The following is a 16714-nucleotide window of genomic DNA, read 5'->3' on the forward strand; positions in this document are numbered from 1 at the left end:
CCGTATATGTATTTGGTGGTGGATGAGGAAGATATACGTTTCTATTCAACTAGTCCTTTGGGCTGAGATCTATCAATTTAGTGTCCAGTATATGACACTGAACCACGATTGAAGCAGAAAGTCACAAGAGATCCTTTCTGTGTGAGTGCAGGTATAACTGAAAGGTGGAAGGATTACAATGGTGATTGTGTGTGGAACAGATCTCAAAAAGTCGTGTTCATCACACTGCAGTGAGATTGCTATGGGTAACAACAAGCTCATCAAGTAGGCATTGCTGGCTTCTCCACAGCGTTGTTCCCCTAAAGTATAAAACGGTTGCTTCCTTTTGCAGAACTTTGGTGGTTTCTCCGGTGCGCACTTGCTCTGCCATCGCTGGATCAGAGTCAGATCGATCAGAAACCCTCTCTCGAGTTGCACAGGGCCAGTTCAGCCCCAGTGGTTTGTTCCACCTGGACTCTTCCTGGCCAGCAGGGGGTGCTGTTCATTCCCAACAGCTCCCTGCCAAAAACTGCCTTCAATGCTGTTGAATCACATGTCACCAAACATATACTGTGGGTTTATTACCTTTCCATAACTGATACTGCCACTGCAGAGTTCCATTTTCTAGTAAAGCTCCGTTTAGATTTTGAGTGATAATCTCCAGTTGTTTGAGACAAATTGTGCAGGCTTGCATCTCTGTTTAAACATGCTTCGATGGCGTATAAACCTCATTACCTGTTTGTCCTGTCATTGGCTGCAGCCACTGCAGTTGCAGAATATTCCAGATGGCTTGAACATCTTGGCACAAATCGCTTCTTAAAGCAATGAAGAATAGGGAGGAAGCAGGGCCTGATTTTTCACGGCACTTTGTATATTTTGGGATCAAGTTCCATGGTTACCAGAGGATTTAACATCTGGAGTTACTGAAATGAACAATTTGATGAGTAGTTATAAGACTAAAAGCAATGAATGGTAACATCATGGTCAGATGGTTTCAAAAACCCTGTTTCTATAGCACTGGGCGTTGTGCCAGTGAAGACGGGCTCTGTTACTCTTTAGTCTTTAATTCAGAGGGTTTAGTCCTGTACAGCCAGCCAGTCAGTCAGTCACCTGAGGAAGAAACAAGGAAACACAGAAAAAAAAAAGCGGGTATACCCTTCCAGTGATCTACGTTATAAATCTGCATGTACACTTTTACATTTTTTGGAAGCTGCCACTTCCAAGAAAGACACGCATCTGTTGGTGAAGATTACTTGGCATTTGGTTTACAGCCTTGTCTTTCTTTTTTGTGTTTTTCAACCTTTTTTGTGTTTAATGAAATTTGTTATATTGCCTTGTCATTTTTAATGAGTTTGTCGCAGAAGCTTTTTCAAATTCAGAAGGAGTCCATTCGTAATGCTTAGGTAGGAAATAATGTTAAACCTAAGAGGGTGCCAATATTATTGAAGACCACAGCATATGTATAAATTATTCCTTTGGATGCAACCATGAGTAATGCTTGAAATAATATGCATTTGAATAAATCTTAGAAGTAATATTGATCGTTTCTTGCATCCTAACAGAATGTCTGATTAAATTTTAAAATATTGTGAGGGTGAAACGCGATGATCTGTTGATCAATATATTCCTCCTAGTGTGTAAGATAGTGGAAAAGAAAATTCTAATATACTTAAAGAAAAGATAAATCTCTGGCTTCTCCCCAGGGATACGCACGAACACCTCATAAAGGAAAATTTGAAATGTTGATATGTTTCAAATAGACTAAGAATGCGTCTTGTATAAACACAATAGAAATTTTCCCCTGTGTTTCTCGGAATCACGGAGTGGGTTTTCCAAAGTGGTCTGTCGTGCACTCTGCATGGTATTATAATTGAAACATTGTAGTGAGCTCCAAGACCAGTGTGTGTGTGTTTTTATCTCCTCTTTATAATCGTCACTCTTTAATCTTTTCCTCTCTGCTGCTTCATTTTGCTTCTCCATGCACTTGCACATACAGAATACCATTATTGCCTTTGGTTATTAACTAGGAATGGATTTGGAAAAAAAGTAATTTTGTACTGGCTTGATGCAGCAGAATAAGCTGTCAAACATCATACCAGGTGCCAGTGTGATGTCCTTCTGAGGAGCTGCTGCACATTGTGTGTTATAGCTGGCAGGTTAGAGGTAATCGGAGAGGATTACCAACAGCAGCCTTTATTAAATATCTTTGCAGGCCCACTGTGGATGTGACCAGATAATACGAGTCCCAGCTATAAAAAAGCAAAATCTGGAAATCATTAATAAACTCGATATGTCTTATGAATGTCCTTGCAAAAGTGGATCTAATTTTATTTACTGTAGATAAAAAATGTTTTAGGTCTATGTACATTCTTTATTTCTATATTACCCGCGTTGTTTAATTTGTTACATTACCCACAATGTTTTACATTACCATTGTTAGAATATCCAAATGCAGAAGGAACATCATTTAAAAAAATATCTGCAAACTGTTCCATTGTGTTTTTTTATCTTATTTTCTGCTGTCAAAGGCATGTAAGCAACCAATGTGCAGACAATAGCAGTTCAAAACATAATAATGGACTGCAGGGAAAAAAAGGAAAATGAATGAAATTCTGCATGGATTAAATATAGATCTCTACTACAGTATGTAGTCTGTCAAGCATTTCAGTTGGCTAGGATTTACTGTCATACACTTAAAAGTTAATTTAGATGATCTTTTTATTGTCTAGAGGCAAAGAGCAGGGTTTGTGAGCTGGAGGATATGGAGATGGCTGTTGGATCTGTACCCTGTGCCCTGAGTGAACAGAGGACTGTAACACAGACAAGGAAGAGACAGGAACAGCTGTCAGTGTGACCACAGGCTGAAAGTTAAAATAAACAAGGATTAATAAAATAACCAATTTAATCCACCTTGAGGGATTATGAAGAGAACAGGTTCATAAAGAATTTATCAGGACTTTGGAGTTTTATTGATTTTGTATTATTTTTTTTTTAAACACACATGGTGACGAAGCTGTGGAACCCTCAAAAAATACAATTTAGACGTTAAGAAGGTTTACACCTCTTAATACATTCTACACTGCGTTCCTCGGAGAAATTAAACATCTGCTGCTTTTGTCAAGTTATCATTGTCCGCTATGACACACGTTGAAACAAAAGAAAGATGTGTAAATTTTTCTAATCAAAACATCTGTACAGCTCTGCTATTTACATTTTCCTATCAAGACATAAGAGAAATGTTAATTTTAGATGATTCCTTTTAGGACTTGTAATTACTGTCATTAAGAAGGCTCCAGAGACTGGGAGAGAGCTTTGACTGAAATGCAGTTTGACATGTTCTATAATTAATGCTGAATTAATGTGTTACTTTATGTGCTGGGAGAAGAAAGGTTCTTAACAGCTCTGAAAGGCAGCTAGTGTGATCACAGCCTCATACACAAGGCTTTGCAGTTTAGTTTCGATAATCGTTCGCTGTGTCAGGAGCCTCTGTCTGTGCCCATGGCTGTACATTTATGCCTGTAGAGTTTTTTGTGTGCATTAGTTAAGTAGGTTATTGTGTGAAAGATAATTATAAACAAATGCCTTTCATTTCTTGTGGAGGGCTGCAGGGAGTAAAACTGTCCGATACAAGTCAGTCGACATTTTCCTCAATAATAATAAAAATTATAGAAATCCAAGAGCTGAAAAGACAAAAGTCAGAACTAAAAATGACAGACTTTTTGGCATTTTTAATTTATTTTTCTCAGGCTCGCAAGCATGAAGAGAAAATGTCTGAGCTAAGTCAGCAGCTCTATCAGATGCAGAGAACAAGCCAGGAAACCATCAGAGAGCTTGCAAGCAAGGAAGAACAGTTAGTTATATTGAAAACAGAGGCAGGAGCTCTCCAAGAAAAGCTCAGGCGCAAAGTAGAGGAGGTGAGATGCTTTTCAATACAACCACTAAATAATATGTTTAAAAAATATTGTGTGATTCTAAAACATTTTCACTGAGTTTACATTTCATCATACACTGTCATTGGCTGTCATGTGATTTAGATAATGGCTTGTGAGAGTTTGCTACTTTTCCTTCTTCACATTGTTGAATTAAACTTGTCACTTATGCAGTTTACGCAATTTAATGTGTTTTATGCTGTTTTATTATTTTGGGAACAGGCAGAGAATCTGAAAACCGAGCAGCAAGTTTTGAAAGAAAAGCTCGTGGCTGCAAGTACAGAGGTGAGTATCGAGCCTGTTGTTTGGAATGTGGTGCCATGCGAGTTTCTGAAGCACGGCTAGAGGTTGAACTGCGTTTTCGCACTCCCCGTTTGACCTCCTTGCCGCTGACAGTGTTTCTCAACACACGTGTGTGAGTTTGCTTCTACAAAGGCCACTTCTTCACACAGAAGAGGCACACGAGTCAGAGGTCACAGGTCATGGGGCATGGGGCACCCAGCCGAATCACCCATGATCAGACCAGGGCCCAGTTCACCGTGCGTGCTGGCTCAAGGGGAACCACCTGAACCCAGCTCTGAGCTCAGGCATGCCGGCGTCACTGCCAGGCTGCACGTTGGTGTGTCCTGGGGAGTCCTCGCTCTGCGCCGCACTTGGTGCTGGTTTCGCAGTTCTGTGTAGCAGAAAACACTAGAGGTGTGCGGAGGTGTGAGGGAGCTGGATTTTTTTGTTCCTGTGGGGTGCCTTTAATTCCTCTTTCAGCAGACAGCTTGCTCCAGTAGGTAGTAGCTTTACTGCACTGCATGAAAATGAATTTTGAGAGCCGTGTTTGACATACTGTACTGTAACAGAAACTACCACATCGGCGCAGTCTTGTGACCTTTCGACACCATAATGGGAGTTCAGCGCACCAAGGGCTATCCAAAGCTTCCTGCTTCACCCTGGAGTCCAGATCGTGCCGTGACTCAGTGTGCGATGAGGACTAATGGTGGGCACACCAGGTGTTGATGCCACGTACTGTATCGAAGTTAAATGCACTGCGTAATTCCTACAGTTTGAACACGAAGTTTGTTCAAAGACATGTTAATGAATTTATAGTCAAACATAAAGAGTAACATACTGTAATTTTATTCATCATACTGTTTATCACGGGCCTTGTGTTAAATATGTACAGTGCACAAGTTCCTCAGAGACCAAGAATCTCCAGATGCCTGTGGAGTGAGCTCACTACTGCATTTTTCACAGGCAGTGGCATTCCTGTCTATCACCAGTACAGTAGTCCCTCGTTATACAAGTTTAATTTGTTCCATGACACCCATAAGGAAAAACAAAAATTAAATTCCCATTATAATATTCCCATTATAATCTCCGATTGGTTCCAGAACTCAAAAATGTTTCCTCAAACACCCAAACTTCACCTTAATACAGCACATAATGAAACAAGTATGAAAACAATAACGTTTTCTAGTTAATTGATACATAAAAAAACAATAACATTTCTGCTAATTTATAGTACAGTAGTTGCATTGTTATTGTAGTATAAGAAAGATAATGTATATTCTGTGCACTTAACTTTTATTTACAAAAAAATTAATTCCTCAATTTATTGAAAAAAACTGACAAAACTCAACAAGAAGATAAGAAAAAAACCTAAATCTCAGCAATGCTTTACAAGAGCCCATCCCGTGAGAGTGAATATCTGCTAAATCTAAATGAAGCGATATGCAGGAGTTACTGCGTCTCGTGTAAAAACGAAAACTCGTCTTGCTCACTCGTACTGTACTTTGTGCAGTAGAGGTCTGCAGCTTCAGAGGTCAGAGATGGGCTTTGCTGCCTGTCCTTTCAGTCTCGTTTGCCAGTGCAGAACCTTTACAACTATTGTCACGGTTGGTGTGTGGTTATTTTAAAATTCATAATTAACACCAGTTAATATTGAAACCATTTTGAATGTCTGCATATCAAACCAGAAACCTGTCCTGGGACTGTCTTTTCTTGTTCTGTTCTGGTCTATTCAATCACCAGCATCACATGGACTTAATTTATAGTGACCCTGGTAGAAAAACTTCTGCAGTTACAGTATGTTGTTACAAACTTCGCGTTTTAGCAGTTGCTGCATTGTTGCATCTGTAGAGATTACAGAATTAATGCTGGATCTCAAATGGCTGTCATTTTCCATCAGGCATCTGGGCTACTGTTACATTCTGTAGTGAAACAGAGGAGCGTTTAAAAAATTAGTTATATCTGCGTGTGCTTCTGTTTTTTTTTATTTTTTTTGTTTCAAGTTGGTTGGAGGTGATAGATGTTTTTTAAATGTTTTTAGCATTCTTTCACGTTTACGAAACTCTGCACGGCTAATATGACCATACTGGCTGTTCTGGGGGCTAAGTACTTGGTCAGAATCTCTAATGAAATCTGATCTGGTTTTGTTTTGAGGAATGTAACTTTCTAAATATGTCTTTGGCTTTCAAACTCTGAAGTTTTTTCATGTTTAAAGAATGTATATGATTATTTAAAACTTTTTACTGTGAATTCACTTGTGAAAATAAGTTCAGTTTATTCAATGAGGAAACATTTTTTCATAAAGTTTGTACAGAGAGTGAGAGAAATAGCTGCATTCATTTGTACTGAGCTACAAAGGTTTTTTAGATTGTTTTGACAGCCTGAACTGAATCGATACCCAGCCATGTAACTATAATAGCACCAGGTACCTGGATGAGAGAAAAATAAGCTTGCATTCCTCTTACTCACATGAAAACTAAGTTGGATGTTAGAAAATTACTCATATTAAGGAAACTTTCTAGTTTATTTCAGTAAAACTGGATATCAGTAATAATTTGTAAAAAGCATTCGTTTCAATGATTTGCAATCAATACATTTGAGTCTTAAATGAACTGTGAGAAAAATCATTTAAAATTTTTAACTGGAACATTTAGTGTTATGAAACTGATTTTAAGCTTCGTTGGTCATGAGTATTCATGTTCATGATGGTATATTCTTAATTTATTTAAAAATAGTAAGACTACATTATATAAGCAATACAATGTCAAGTTTAGAGGTCTGAGACCTGGAGGTTTTGTAACAAGACAAATTGTAAATTGTATGTGCCTAGAATGGCCATGCATATCTAGATATAATTTACATGTGCATAACTCACAAAGATTGCGGAGTCTTTAACCTGTCAGATGTGAGGCACATTTCCCAGTTGTGTCCCCCTCGTAAAGACTGTGTTTCATTTCTGTTGCATACAATACTTCAGATAGTTAAATCTCCTAATGTGGAGAGTGATATGTTAATTTATCGAATCTGCATTAATATCTGGCTGAATTATGGTACCTCACATGTCATTATATCGAGTCATCGTGAGTGGTAGGTGATGAAATATATATCTCAATATATTTCATGCATGTGTGTAATATACATATATGGGGCACGTGTATATTCATTTCATGGAGATCCCGGCGTGTGTAAAAATAACTTTTACTTGCTAAAAGCACAAAAAATTGAAAGATCTATGGAAACTGGAAATCACTTCTGGTGCATTTGCATACCCTTTTATCTGTGTTAATATGCATTACAGATGGCTCTCTGAAGAGGGAGCAGGGGGCGCGGGGATGCACTTGTACTTGGGTTTTAATGAGACGGTCTGGGTGCGAGTCGAAGGAAGGTATTGTTTCTTTATTTAGTGTGGCCCAGGTTGCTGCTGCTGGGTCCTGAGGTCACGGGCCGCGCGCCTCCATCTTCACAAGCACGTTAAATAAGTGCTCTTAGGCTTTTATAGACCCTCCAGATTGTGGTGTTGTTATCACAGTGCAGCTCACAGGGGACCATGAACCATTCGCTGGCCTGACGGTGTCTTCCCAGGTTCCAGTCAAAGGCGGAGGCATGAGCGGTGCCTGCGGGCTGCGGTCGTGCTGCCCGTGTGGCAGGAACGTGCCCGGGACAAACCCGGCACCCTACCGGCTCTCGCCCGCCCCCTGCAAAGCTTCCTGCCCGTATCGCTTGCTCTGTGTGTCCGTTCCTGCCGTTGCGAGCTCTCCTGCCTTGTCGAAATCCATCCTGGCTATTGCCTGGGATGTTATTCCTTATGGGTGATCCTCTAGCTCGGTTCTTAGAATCGTAGCCAATCCCTTTACGTTACATCTGCTCAATGCTTCTCCCTCCAGCGCTGGGTGTTGGTCGGGTGTGTGTTGCGGGAGATGGTGCTGGTGTTGGTGAAAGGGGCGTACGGCTCGCGTGTCTTTAAATTGCGCTGCAGGAACTTTTGGTTCTGACGGCACATGATAAGGGTCGCTCTGAGAATGCGAAGGTATACCCACCAACAGTGCTGCCCCCCCTTTGGAAAGTGGCCGCTAGTATAAAATGTGAAATTATTTCGATGCTTTGAAGCCATGCCATGGATGTGAAAGAGAAATAAACTCTTTTTTAATAACATGGTATGGAATTCAATAGTCATTCCCACAATTAGTTATAAATACTACTGTTTTTAAATTCTGTGTGAAAGTGGATATATGCCTTTTAAACCATTTAAAAATAAACTGTGAATTCTGATGTTTGCCTGATTGCTCAGATCATTGTAATGCTTTCAGAAAATGTTTTTTCAAAAGCCTCATCTTAAGGTTCTGTAGCTGACTTTGTGGCGTCTTTTTCCCACTGTACGACAGCTTGCTTTCTTTAAAAAAAAAACATAAGTTCATGCCTTCATTCCCTAATATATTTTTTTAAAGCTTCAAGCTAAAATCAGTACGCAAACGTTGTAAAACCTGTTGTATTTTCATGTCAGAAGAACAAAGGTGGGATCAAGAGATACTTAATTGAATACACCTGATTGGAATTATACCCAGCACCGGTGGGAGACCCGTGTATGGTTAGCATAATAAACTAGTAAATCTAAGACATGGGAAAGCTTCAGGCATTCCTTCCAGCATATTGAATCAATTAATAGCATGTTCAAGGAAACCCTGATTATTTGAAGGAGTGGAGAAAAATGACTTGATTCTTTACAAGTTGTAAAGGTTATTATTAGTATGCTAGATAGAGTGTGTTCTGAGGAGTTCATCTTGGCCTTTGATCTGTGCTCTCCCCCAGCTGGAAGCTGTGCACCAGGCTGTGCAAGCAGCGAGGATGGACAACGGCCGCCTCCGCCGGGAGAGTGAGTTAGTGCTGGCAAATGTGGATCGGTGGATCAAAGATCAAAAGTAGGTAAAACTTTGTCTTCCCCCACTCATGTTTGTAGCCTCCCCCTCACCTCCCTGTAACGCTCCCCTGCTTCGCAGCTTCTTGCTATGCAGCTAACGTCTTAAGTGTCTTAATACAGTAAAATCTCATCCCCAAATGCACCTTTACTGCTTTTGTCCTAATGGAAAAGCCATTCCTATTCACATGTTGCTTTTTTTTTTACCAACTTGAATGCAGACAAGGAGCCAAGGTAAATTTGCTTCTTAAAACAGCCCCTTTTTCAAGTTACCTTGGGCTTGAATCAGTTCTAAACTCGCAAGGCCTAGTTGGTCTCATTAAAATGTCTGGGGTAACTTTTAAGAAGCGAGTTTCCCTGTGTTGTTTGATAGAGCGCTGTGCAGAAGTCAGAGACCACCCATGGCCTGTGGTCTAATTGGAATACACTGTATAATAGAAGTATAAGATTAATTTTGGTTCATTAAAAAAATGAATAAGCCATAAAGGCACGTTTAAGGGAGCATGCAGTGCAAACTCTGTGCACTGCATGACTGAGCTAATTCAGCAAGGGATTCTTATTGGACTGCTTTCTTTTTTCCATATGTGTACATTTCCAGATCACATTCCAGTTTCCTTCCAAAAATTTCAGCTGGGGGTTCTGTTTATCCTTAACAAATAATCCAATCTGCAGTCTTCAGTAAGGCACAGGCCTGGGGGGTGGTTATGAGTAAATGTGCTCTGCCTCTTTCTTTCAAGCGTACCGTACCTCTAACAGATCATGCTCGTTGGGTCTAGTATGTTGTCATTAAATTAAAGCTTAAATTGTGGGTCTGTCCCCCTCACCGAATTCCATTGCCCATCCCGTCTGGGGTATTGCGGTGAGAAACAGCCTCCTGAAGCTGTCCTCTGTTCACCGAGAGCATGGCAGTGGGTCAGCCACTCAGAAGAGAAATGGAGGATCCTCACCAGGGCTTCTTCATTTTTAAAATAAAGTTGAAAACAAATAAAAGCATAGTTACAGTTTGATAGCATCTAGCAAACATTTAATCATTGTTGCTGCGTGCCCATGTGCTTCTAAATGGCATTTCTATTGGTGTTGATCTACAAATTTAATTTAAACTGGTCCTTTCGACACAAACTGGTTCCATTACAAATGGACTTGAGGACCTGGTAGGTCAGTGACCCCATTAGCCAAAAGTTAAATGCTTGAAATATATTTTTGCACCTGTTTGCCACTGACGCGTACAACAGATAGCTCACATTTCAGTGCCCTGTACTTAGTTTTTTGAGTAAGCTGCTTTGGGAATGTTTAGCTTAATAAATTACAGTCTTATTTTTGACTTTCGGCCAGTTTGTCAGCAGCTACAGCTGAACTACAAACACTTAGCCAGTCAGATAGGTGTATGTTTTTCATTCCGAATGTTTGGCAATGGATCTCTCTACAGAAATTATAATGACTTCGATTTATTGATTAGTGCTTTGTTTTTCTTTGTGCTGCACTTCCTAAGTTTCTTTTGTTTGTGCTTGATCACTGTAGTACAGCCGCTTATTTCTGAAAATCATTTTCATCCTCCAGTGTTTTTGAATGATTTTCCAATTTTTCTTTCCAGCTATACCATTGCAAGAACTTTGATAAACAGATAGTAAAAATATGTTCTTTTAATTACTGTTTTTATATTACATCAGCACCAGTATTTAAAAAATATTTATGTTAGACCATATTGTGATTCAGTCCGTGGATTTAAATAGCAGCAGACATCACAACAGCTGCTTTTTAAAACTAGATTACTTCTGTTTCTCTATTGTTTGAAAGATAAACATGCATTTCCGATTCTAAGACAATATTCATTGTCAGAGATGTAAGTTTTCAAACCTTCTAACTATTTTAGGAGATTGGTATTCAACTGTGTGGAACAGTTAAATGAGCAGGTTCATCTTCTGCGGTTTTCTTTTTTAGCTGCATTCTGTTATTTTGTGCAAGATTGTTTTTAGCTGCTGTAAATACGATTTCCAGCAGAACCCTCTTGTGGAAATATTTCTTTCCCTGTTATTTTGGGGGAGTGATTTGGGACAGAACAGCGCTGCTGTACAAGCTTCTACAGGCGGTACTTCACCAAAGGTCTTCACACAGTTGTGTGACACTAATTTGCTCCTCTTCAGAAGCGCTGTTTGCTGTTGTTCCACAGTCAAATAACATGGCAAGTAACAGCCTAAGTAACGGCCTAACTAGAAAACCAATAACTTGTGATACTACTTGTATGTGCTGGAAGAACTGTTGGTGTTCACCCCTCTTGATACACGCTGTGAAGTGAAACAAAAGCAAAATGCACGTTCTTTCTTTCAAAGCCTCACCTGCCTGCCGATGGCTCAGCATTACGTTGAGGGGCTGTCCTGGCTGTTCAGGGCCTGTGAGCTTCTGCGTGAGTGAGGGAAGCTTTAAGGCAGCAAAGGGGCAAGACATAGAACTGACAGAGACGATGACCAGGAGTCGTAAGCTGTTCTGGCTGCAGAGCTTCATTTTTCAGCGCAGTGACTGTGATCCAAAGTGCATCGCCAAGACAGCAGCAGGAGATTCTTAGGGGAAGAGATCAAAATGCTCTAGTGGCCCCTGCCAGCACCTGTCCTGAATAGGCCTCATTTGTTTTGGGCCCATTTTGAAGGAAGTAAGGACAGAGAGAAAGAGCACTAAATAAGGGGCAAATGCCATAAATTCTCCAGAACTGAAAATACATTCTAAAGGGGACAGGCTGAGTGTTAATCCAGAGTTTGTTACTTGTTTAATTTGCAGTTACTTTTTTAATGTATTGGATTAGTTTTAATTAAGTCCTGGGTTAAATCATCACTTGGCATTACTGTACAGCAGATTGGTATTGAGTAGTGTTATAGAATCTCACAAAGATCTTTCTCCTTATTAATGCTTATTGCATTGTTTGCTCCGAACAGGAATGCTAGTGAAAAATTGGCTGGAACGATCAAAGAACAGAACAAGCTGCTAGCTAAAGTCAGTGCAGAAAAAGAGTAAGTAAACACCTTTTAGGACATGAATGCTTCTTGGTGTGTGTGGTTTTGAAGCTACTGTTCTGCCCTGAAATAACTTACTTTCTAAAGGACTTTCAACATAACTTTAACTGCTCTGATACCCATGGTAAGTTCACGGTCTGCAGCCTGCTTTACTAATGAAGTTCTCTTGCCTGATTGATGAGATATTTTTAAAAGTCCTAGTGCTGTGTCTAATATTCTGAAATAAATATCACACATTACTATGGTTCCAGTTTGTTCTTCTTTTTGGTTTGTGTAATCCCTCAGCATGAATGTGTTGAATGACTACGTGTGAAGCTACAACAGTCTTTATATGTAATTCAAGTACTGAGAATTTGCTTACCTTACTATTGTTATTAATAGGACAGAGTTGCAGTTAGTAGCGTGACTTGTTCTGTGTAGACCTGGACTCTTTTTTTGGCCAGATCAGAAACAAGAGAACAATTTCTGGTACGTTTACATGTAAGCACATGGTATAGTAACCCTGCTTTTCTGCTGCTTTGCTCTTGAATCTGGTCAGTTACAGGGAAAGTCATCTGCCTTTTCAGATCATCAAGGAGTTCAAAAGCCCAATACTTTCTTAACCATCCCTCCTTCTTCCTTCTGTACCTCAAGTTAGATACAGCGCTACATCCTCTTCTTACAGTTACAGTTGATTTTTTATCTGGACAAACGTTTTCTAGAATGAAAGATGAATATTGCACCTTAAATGTATCTCTTTATTTCTTGGTGGAAATTGAATGTAGTACATGAATTCGAAAGTCTAAATGTTGTCCCTTTAGTATATTAGTATAATTAAAGAGTATTATTAATTAAATATGAATGGGAAAAGAAATTTGCAGGCTATGGCTAATAAGCAGTTATCCATATCTAGAGCAGAATGAGCTTTATCACACTCATCATAGTAGTCACAGTTGTTTGAGAGAAAGTGTGACAGGATTCTTGCGGTAGGTTCTGAGATACATTTAATAACAAGGACGCTTGAGCTCTCAGCTCAACTTTTTTAGACAGCTATTTGAGCTGACAGAACCAGTTTCAGGATTTTGTTTCAGTTGGTAACTTGAGCAAACTTAATTTATCCCTGGCCTTTAACTTCTGATTAGTGTTGGGGAAAATTACTTTTGAAAAGTAGTCAGCTACAAGTCACTTGTGTAAAGGAATACTTTTTTTTGTAAATTAATAAGAGTTTAGAGGAAATTGCTTTTAAGAGATGTTTTAGTATCCAAAATAACACACTTACTGTAGCTGATGTCCTAAAATTATTTCCCGTATTAACTGAAAATGTAATCCCTTACTCAACTAAGTTGGAAGTGTAAAGGATTACTTTCAAAAGTAACCCAACTCTGATTAAAGATTAATTATTATTATTAACTTTAAGCATAATATATCTTTAACTGAGATTTACCGAGATAGCAAATTTCAGGACTCCTCTTAAATCTTTATTCCATTTTAACATCCTTTGCTGATTTTGCTTGCCTGGCATCGATTTGTACTTTTTTATATACAGTAGTTGGTTAAAATCTAATTTGTTTCAAAAAGTTTTTTTTTTATAGTTCCAACATCTGTCTTAACAGGTCTGCTTGGGCACTAATGGAAAATTATTTTGATTGCATGATGATGTCCATCTACTGCATATGCTTTTGTGCGTTTACTGTGCTTTTAACAGCAATGTAGCACACACTCCCATTCCTGCTTTGCGTATTCCAATGTACAGTACAGTGCCTTCTGTCCCTCCAGTCTGCACATACAGAACCACTTCTGTGGAGGAACTGCTCATGGGGAGATACGTCTGGGTCCGGGAAGGTCTAGTTTGTGAAATGGCTGCATGGAAGAGTGTGATTTCTGTAATATATGATTGTCATTAAACGTTCCTGTAAGCAAAAGAGTAATGTGGAAAAAAAAGTAAAAACTGATGCCAAGGTTTTCTGAAATGTATTTTCAGATGCTCATAAAATCTTCAGAAGGTATGCCTGGAAAATAAGTGTGTTCCTAAAAAAAAAAATCCATGATCATATTCATATTTTTGCAATGGTGGAAAAGTGATGCTTATTTTAGGTTGCCAAAAGATGTTTTTTGTACTGTATATAACTTTCATGTTAACATACTGTGTCTTAGTTATCTCTCTGTGGTTTTTCTGTGTGCTTTGGGAGGAATTTCGGATTTGAAGGTTAAATTTTCATGTTCCGAACTGATTAGTGAGAGGAGCCAGATCTTCTTGCATTTCCACTGTCCCGGGGGTGAGAGGTCCTGTACATGAGGGGTGCTGCTGTGGAGGAGGGCGAAGGCAGTGGGGTGCTCTTGCTGCTCCCCAGTCCTCTGCCCTGCTCCTCGCGGTCTCCGCGCTGCAGCTCTCTTGGCGTGCCTTGGTGCCGTTCACAGCGCTTTGCATGATGAAGAAATCCCACACACAGTAATGTAAAACATGATCACTTTATCTGGAGCTGATTTAAGACAAGAAATTGTCCACTTTTCCTTCAGTTTAGAGCAGGGAAAAATCACTCTGGCAGAGACCCAGAAGATAATTAGACCCCAGAGACGAGAATGTGTGCTCAGCCTGACAATCACGTTTGCCCTGTTAGAGTTTTAAAGAGTAACATTCCACATTACAGCCCAAATTACAAGTGCAGGAAGCAACATTAAAATCCAGAAATATACCTTTTGAAGAAAATTAGTTGCACTTGTCTTTTTTCATGCAAGCACCATTTGATAAGGCACAAGCACGATCTTTATAAAAGGCGGGCGTTTTCTTAATTCCTCCTGCTCCTCAGCTTGCTGCAGTCAGTTGCAGCAGGACCATTTATACAGTACATATCTGATTTTGCTTTGCCATTTTATTCCCGTTCTTATTTACTAACAAGTTGAATTTCACGCTACAGGATTCAGAATTCCCCAAGGTATTTGTGCTGTTTAAAAATGGTATAAGACATCAGTGCAACTGTATCACCTTCTCTCGTCAAGTGAAAATCAAGACAAGCGTCTGTGACATAATCTAGCTGTACCTAGTACACTCAGTAATATGGTTAATTCTGGTTTCTTTTTCCTGGTTAACAGGTTAATTCTGCTTCCTTTAGAAGGGTGTGGGTCCACCCCTTGAAGCTTCAGTGTGATGAATGTCCCAAAAACATTTAAATAACCAGGGGGGGAATATCCTCTAAGCTGCATTGATACATTAGCCCACTCCCTTTGTGCTTCTTGCCATGTGGTGTATGGGAAGATTCATGTAAGCAGAATGCCTTTGGTGGAATTAGCACTGCTGCCCAGCGGGGTGAGGGACCTGCTGTGCAGAATGCCCCGGCTGTACCGGCAGGGCTTCGTCGGGGAAGGGCGAGCTTAGTGGTCATCAGAGATCAGGACCTGTAGCCCTGGGCGAAGACTGGGCCGCACGGGCGTGAAGCTGTGGGCTGGCCGGCGCAGGAGGGTTTACTGCAGCCTGTAATCATGCAGCTGTTCAACAGAGCAGCGGCAGCGTAATCATCAGACCTGTTCCCGCAGCGCCTCCTTGCACCCCTGGCGTTGGTTGTGACATCCTGTGACGGGATCCTGAATCGTTTAACCATGCGTTTTAACATGGCTGCCCAGCAGGCAGCCGTGACGCCCTCGGATCCTTTGTAGACGTGGGCCTGCCCGTTCAGGGAACTGGCTGCGTGCAGGACTCCCGGAGCGCTGTTCGAAATCCATAGACCTGCACGTCTCTAACAGAGGCTCCGGGTGTCCTGGAAGGGTGAGAAGCTTAAATGCCGTTGGAGCTTTAAACAAAACATGATTTTATTTCAAATGGTTACTCTCCCTTTACATTGGCCAATGTGCATATAAATGTGCTCAGCAGTTCTAAAATGTGAATTCACAAATGTACATTTTCCTTCATGCAAACACTACAAATTGAGATGTCCGTGTGTACAGTATGCACCTTTCAGAAATTAGTCTCAGGTTTAATTTGTTAGTTGATAAATTCAGTAAAATATTAATAATACAGAGCATCCTAAATTACAGAAATGAAGTTTCATAAAAGTGCACGAAGATAATAGAGACTGGACTGCAGAGATGTTCAAGTATATTATTTTAGAAACTGTCCCGTGTCTGTATTCTTTAAAGTGTAATAAGTTGGTGGTATGAATAGGCCTGCAACTGTCCAGCCTTTTGTTAGGAGAAAGAAACTACGAGTTCTTTTTAGAACTGGAGGAATATACAGTAATTGCTGCAAACTCAGGCCTAAATAGTTACTAGTTTAACAATGAAATCAACATTTGAGTTCCCTGCATGTCTTGTTTTCAGACTTTATACTTTTTGAACTTGTTACCAGAGCTTGTTAAAACCAAGGCCTTAAGTGACACAGCACTTTCAATTTATGGTAAAATTCAAACCAGCAGCTAAAATGTGAAGCAGCCAGCTTGTCTTTTAGTACAATAGCAGGGTTGTAGAACAGTGTTAAACATTCAGCAGCTCTAACTATAAATGAAACACTCTGATTGTTCACATGAAAGTTAAGACAGATCATTTTAGCTTGAGTTGTTTATAAAATGACTTGTATTTTCCTTTTTAAATAAAATGGCACTATGCTAATAACTGGGCCTACTAAGTAGGTCATATTTATTCTG

General features: G+C 39.9%; 1 protein-coding gene across 1 annotated transcript in view; it reads left to right on the forward strand.

The window, feature by feature from the left end:
* The window catches only part of LOC148657667 (uncharacterized), a 152893-nt gene that overhangs the window by 117051 nt on the left and 19128 nt on the right, over positions 1 to 16714 (forward strand). The window contains exons 32-35 of the mRNA XM_088644218.1: positions 3726 to 3893; positions 4131 to 4193; positions 8994 to 9103; positions 12024 to 12098. Coding sequence (XP_088500344.1) covers positions 3726 to 3893; positions 4131 to 4193; positions 8994 to 9103; positions 12024 to 12098 — 416 coding nt within the window. The remainder of the gene's footprint in view (positions 1 to 3725; positions 3894 to 4130; positions 4194 to 8993; positions 9104 to 12023; positions 12099 to 16714) is intronic.

The sequence above is a fragment of the Lepisosteus platostomus genome, chromosome 8, assembly GCF_059453375.1.
Source record: "Lepisosteus platostomus isolate fLepPlt1 chromosome 8, fLepPlt1.hap1, whole genome shotgun sequence".
In the NCBI taxonomy this organism is placed as follows: Eukaryota; Metazoa; Chordata; class Actinopteri; order Semionotiformes; family Lepisosteidae; genus Lepisosteus; species Lepisosteus platostomus.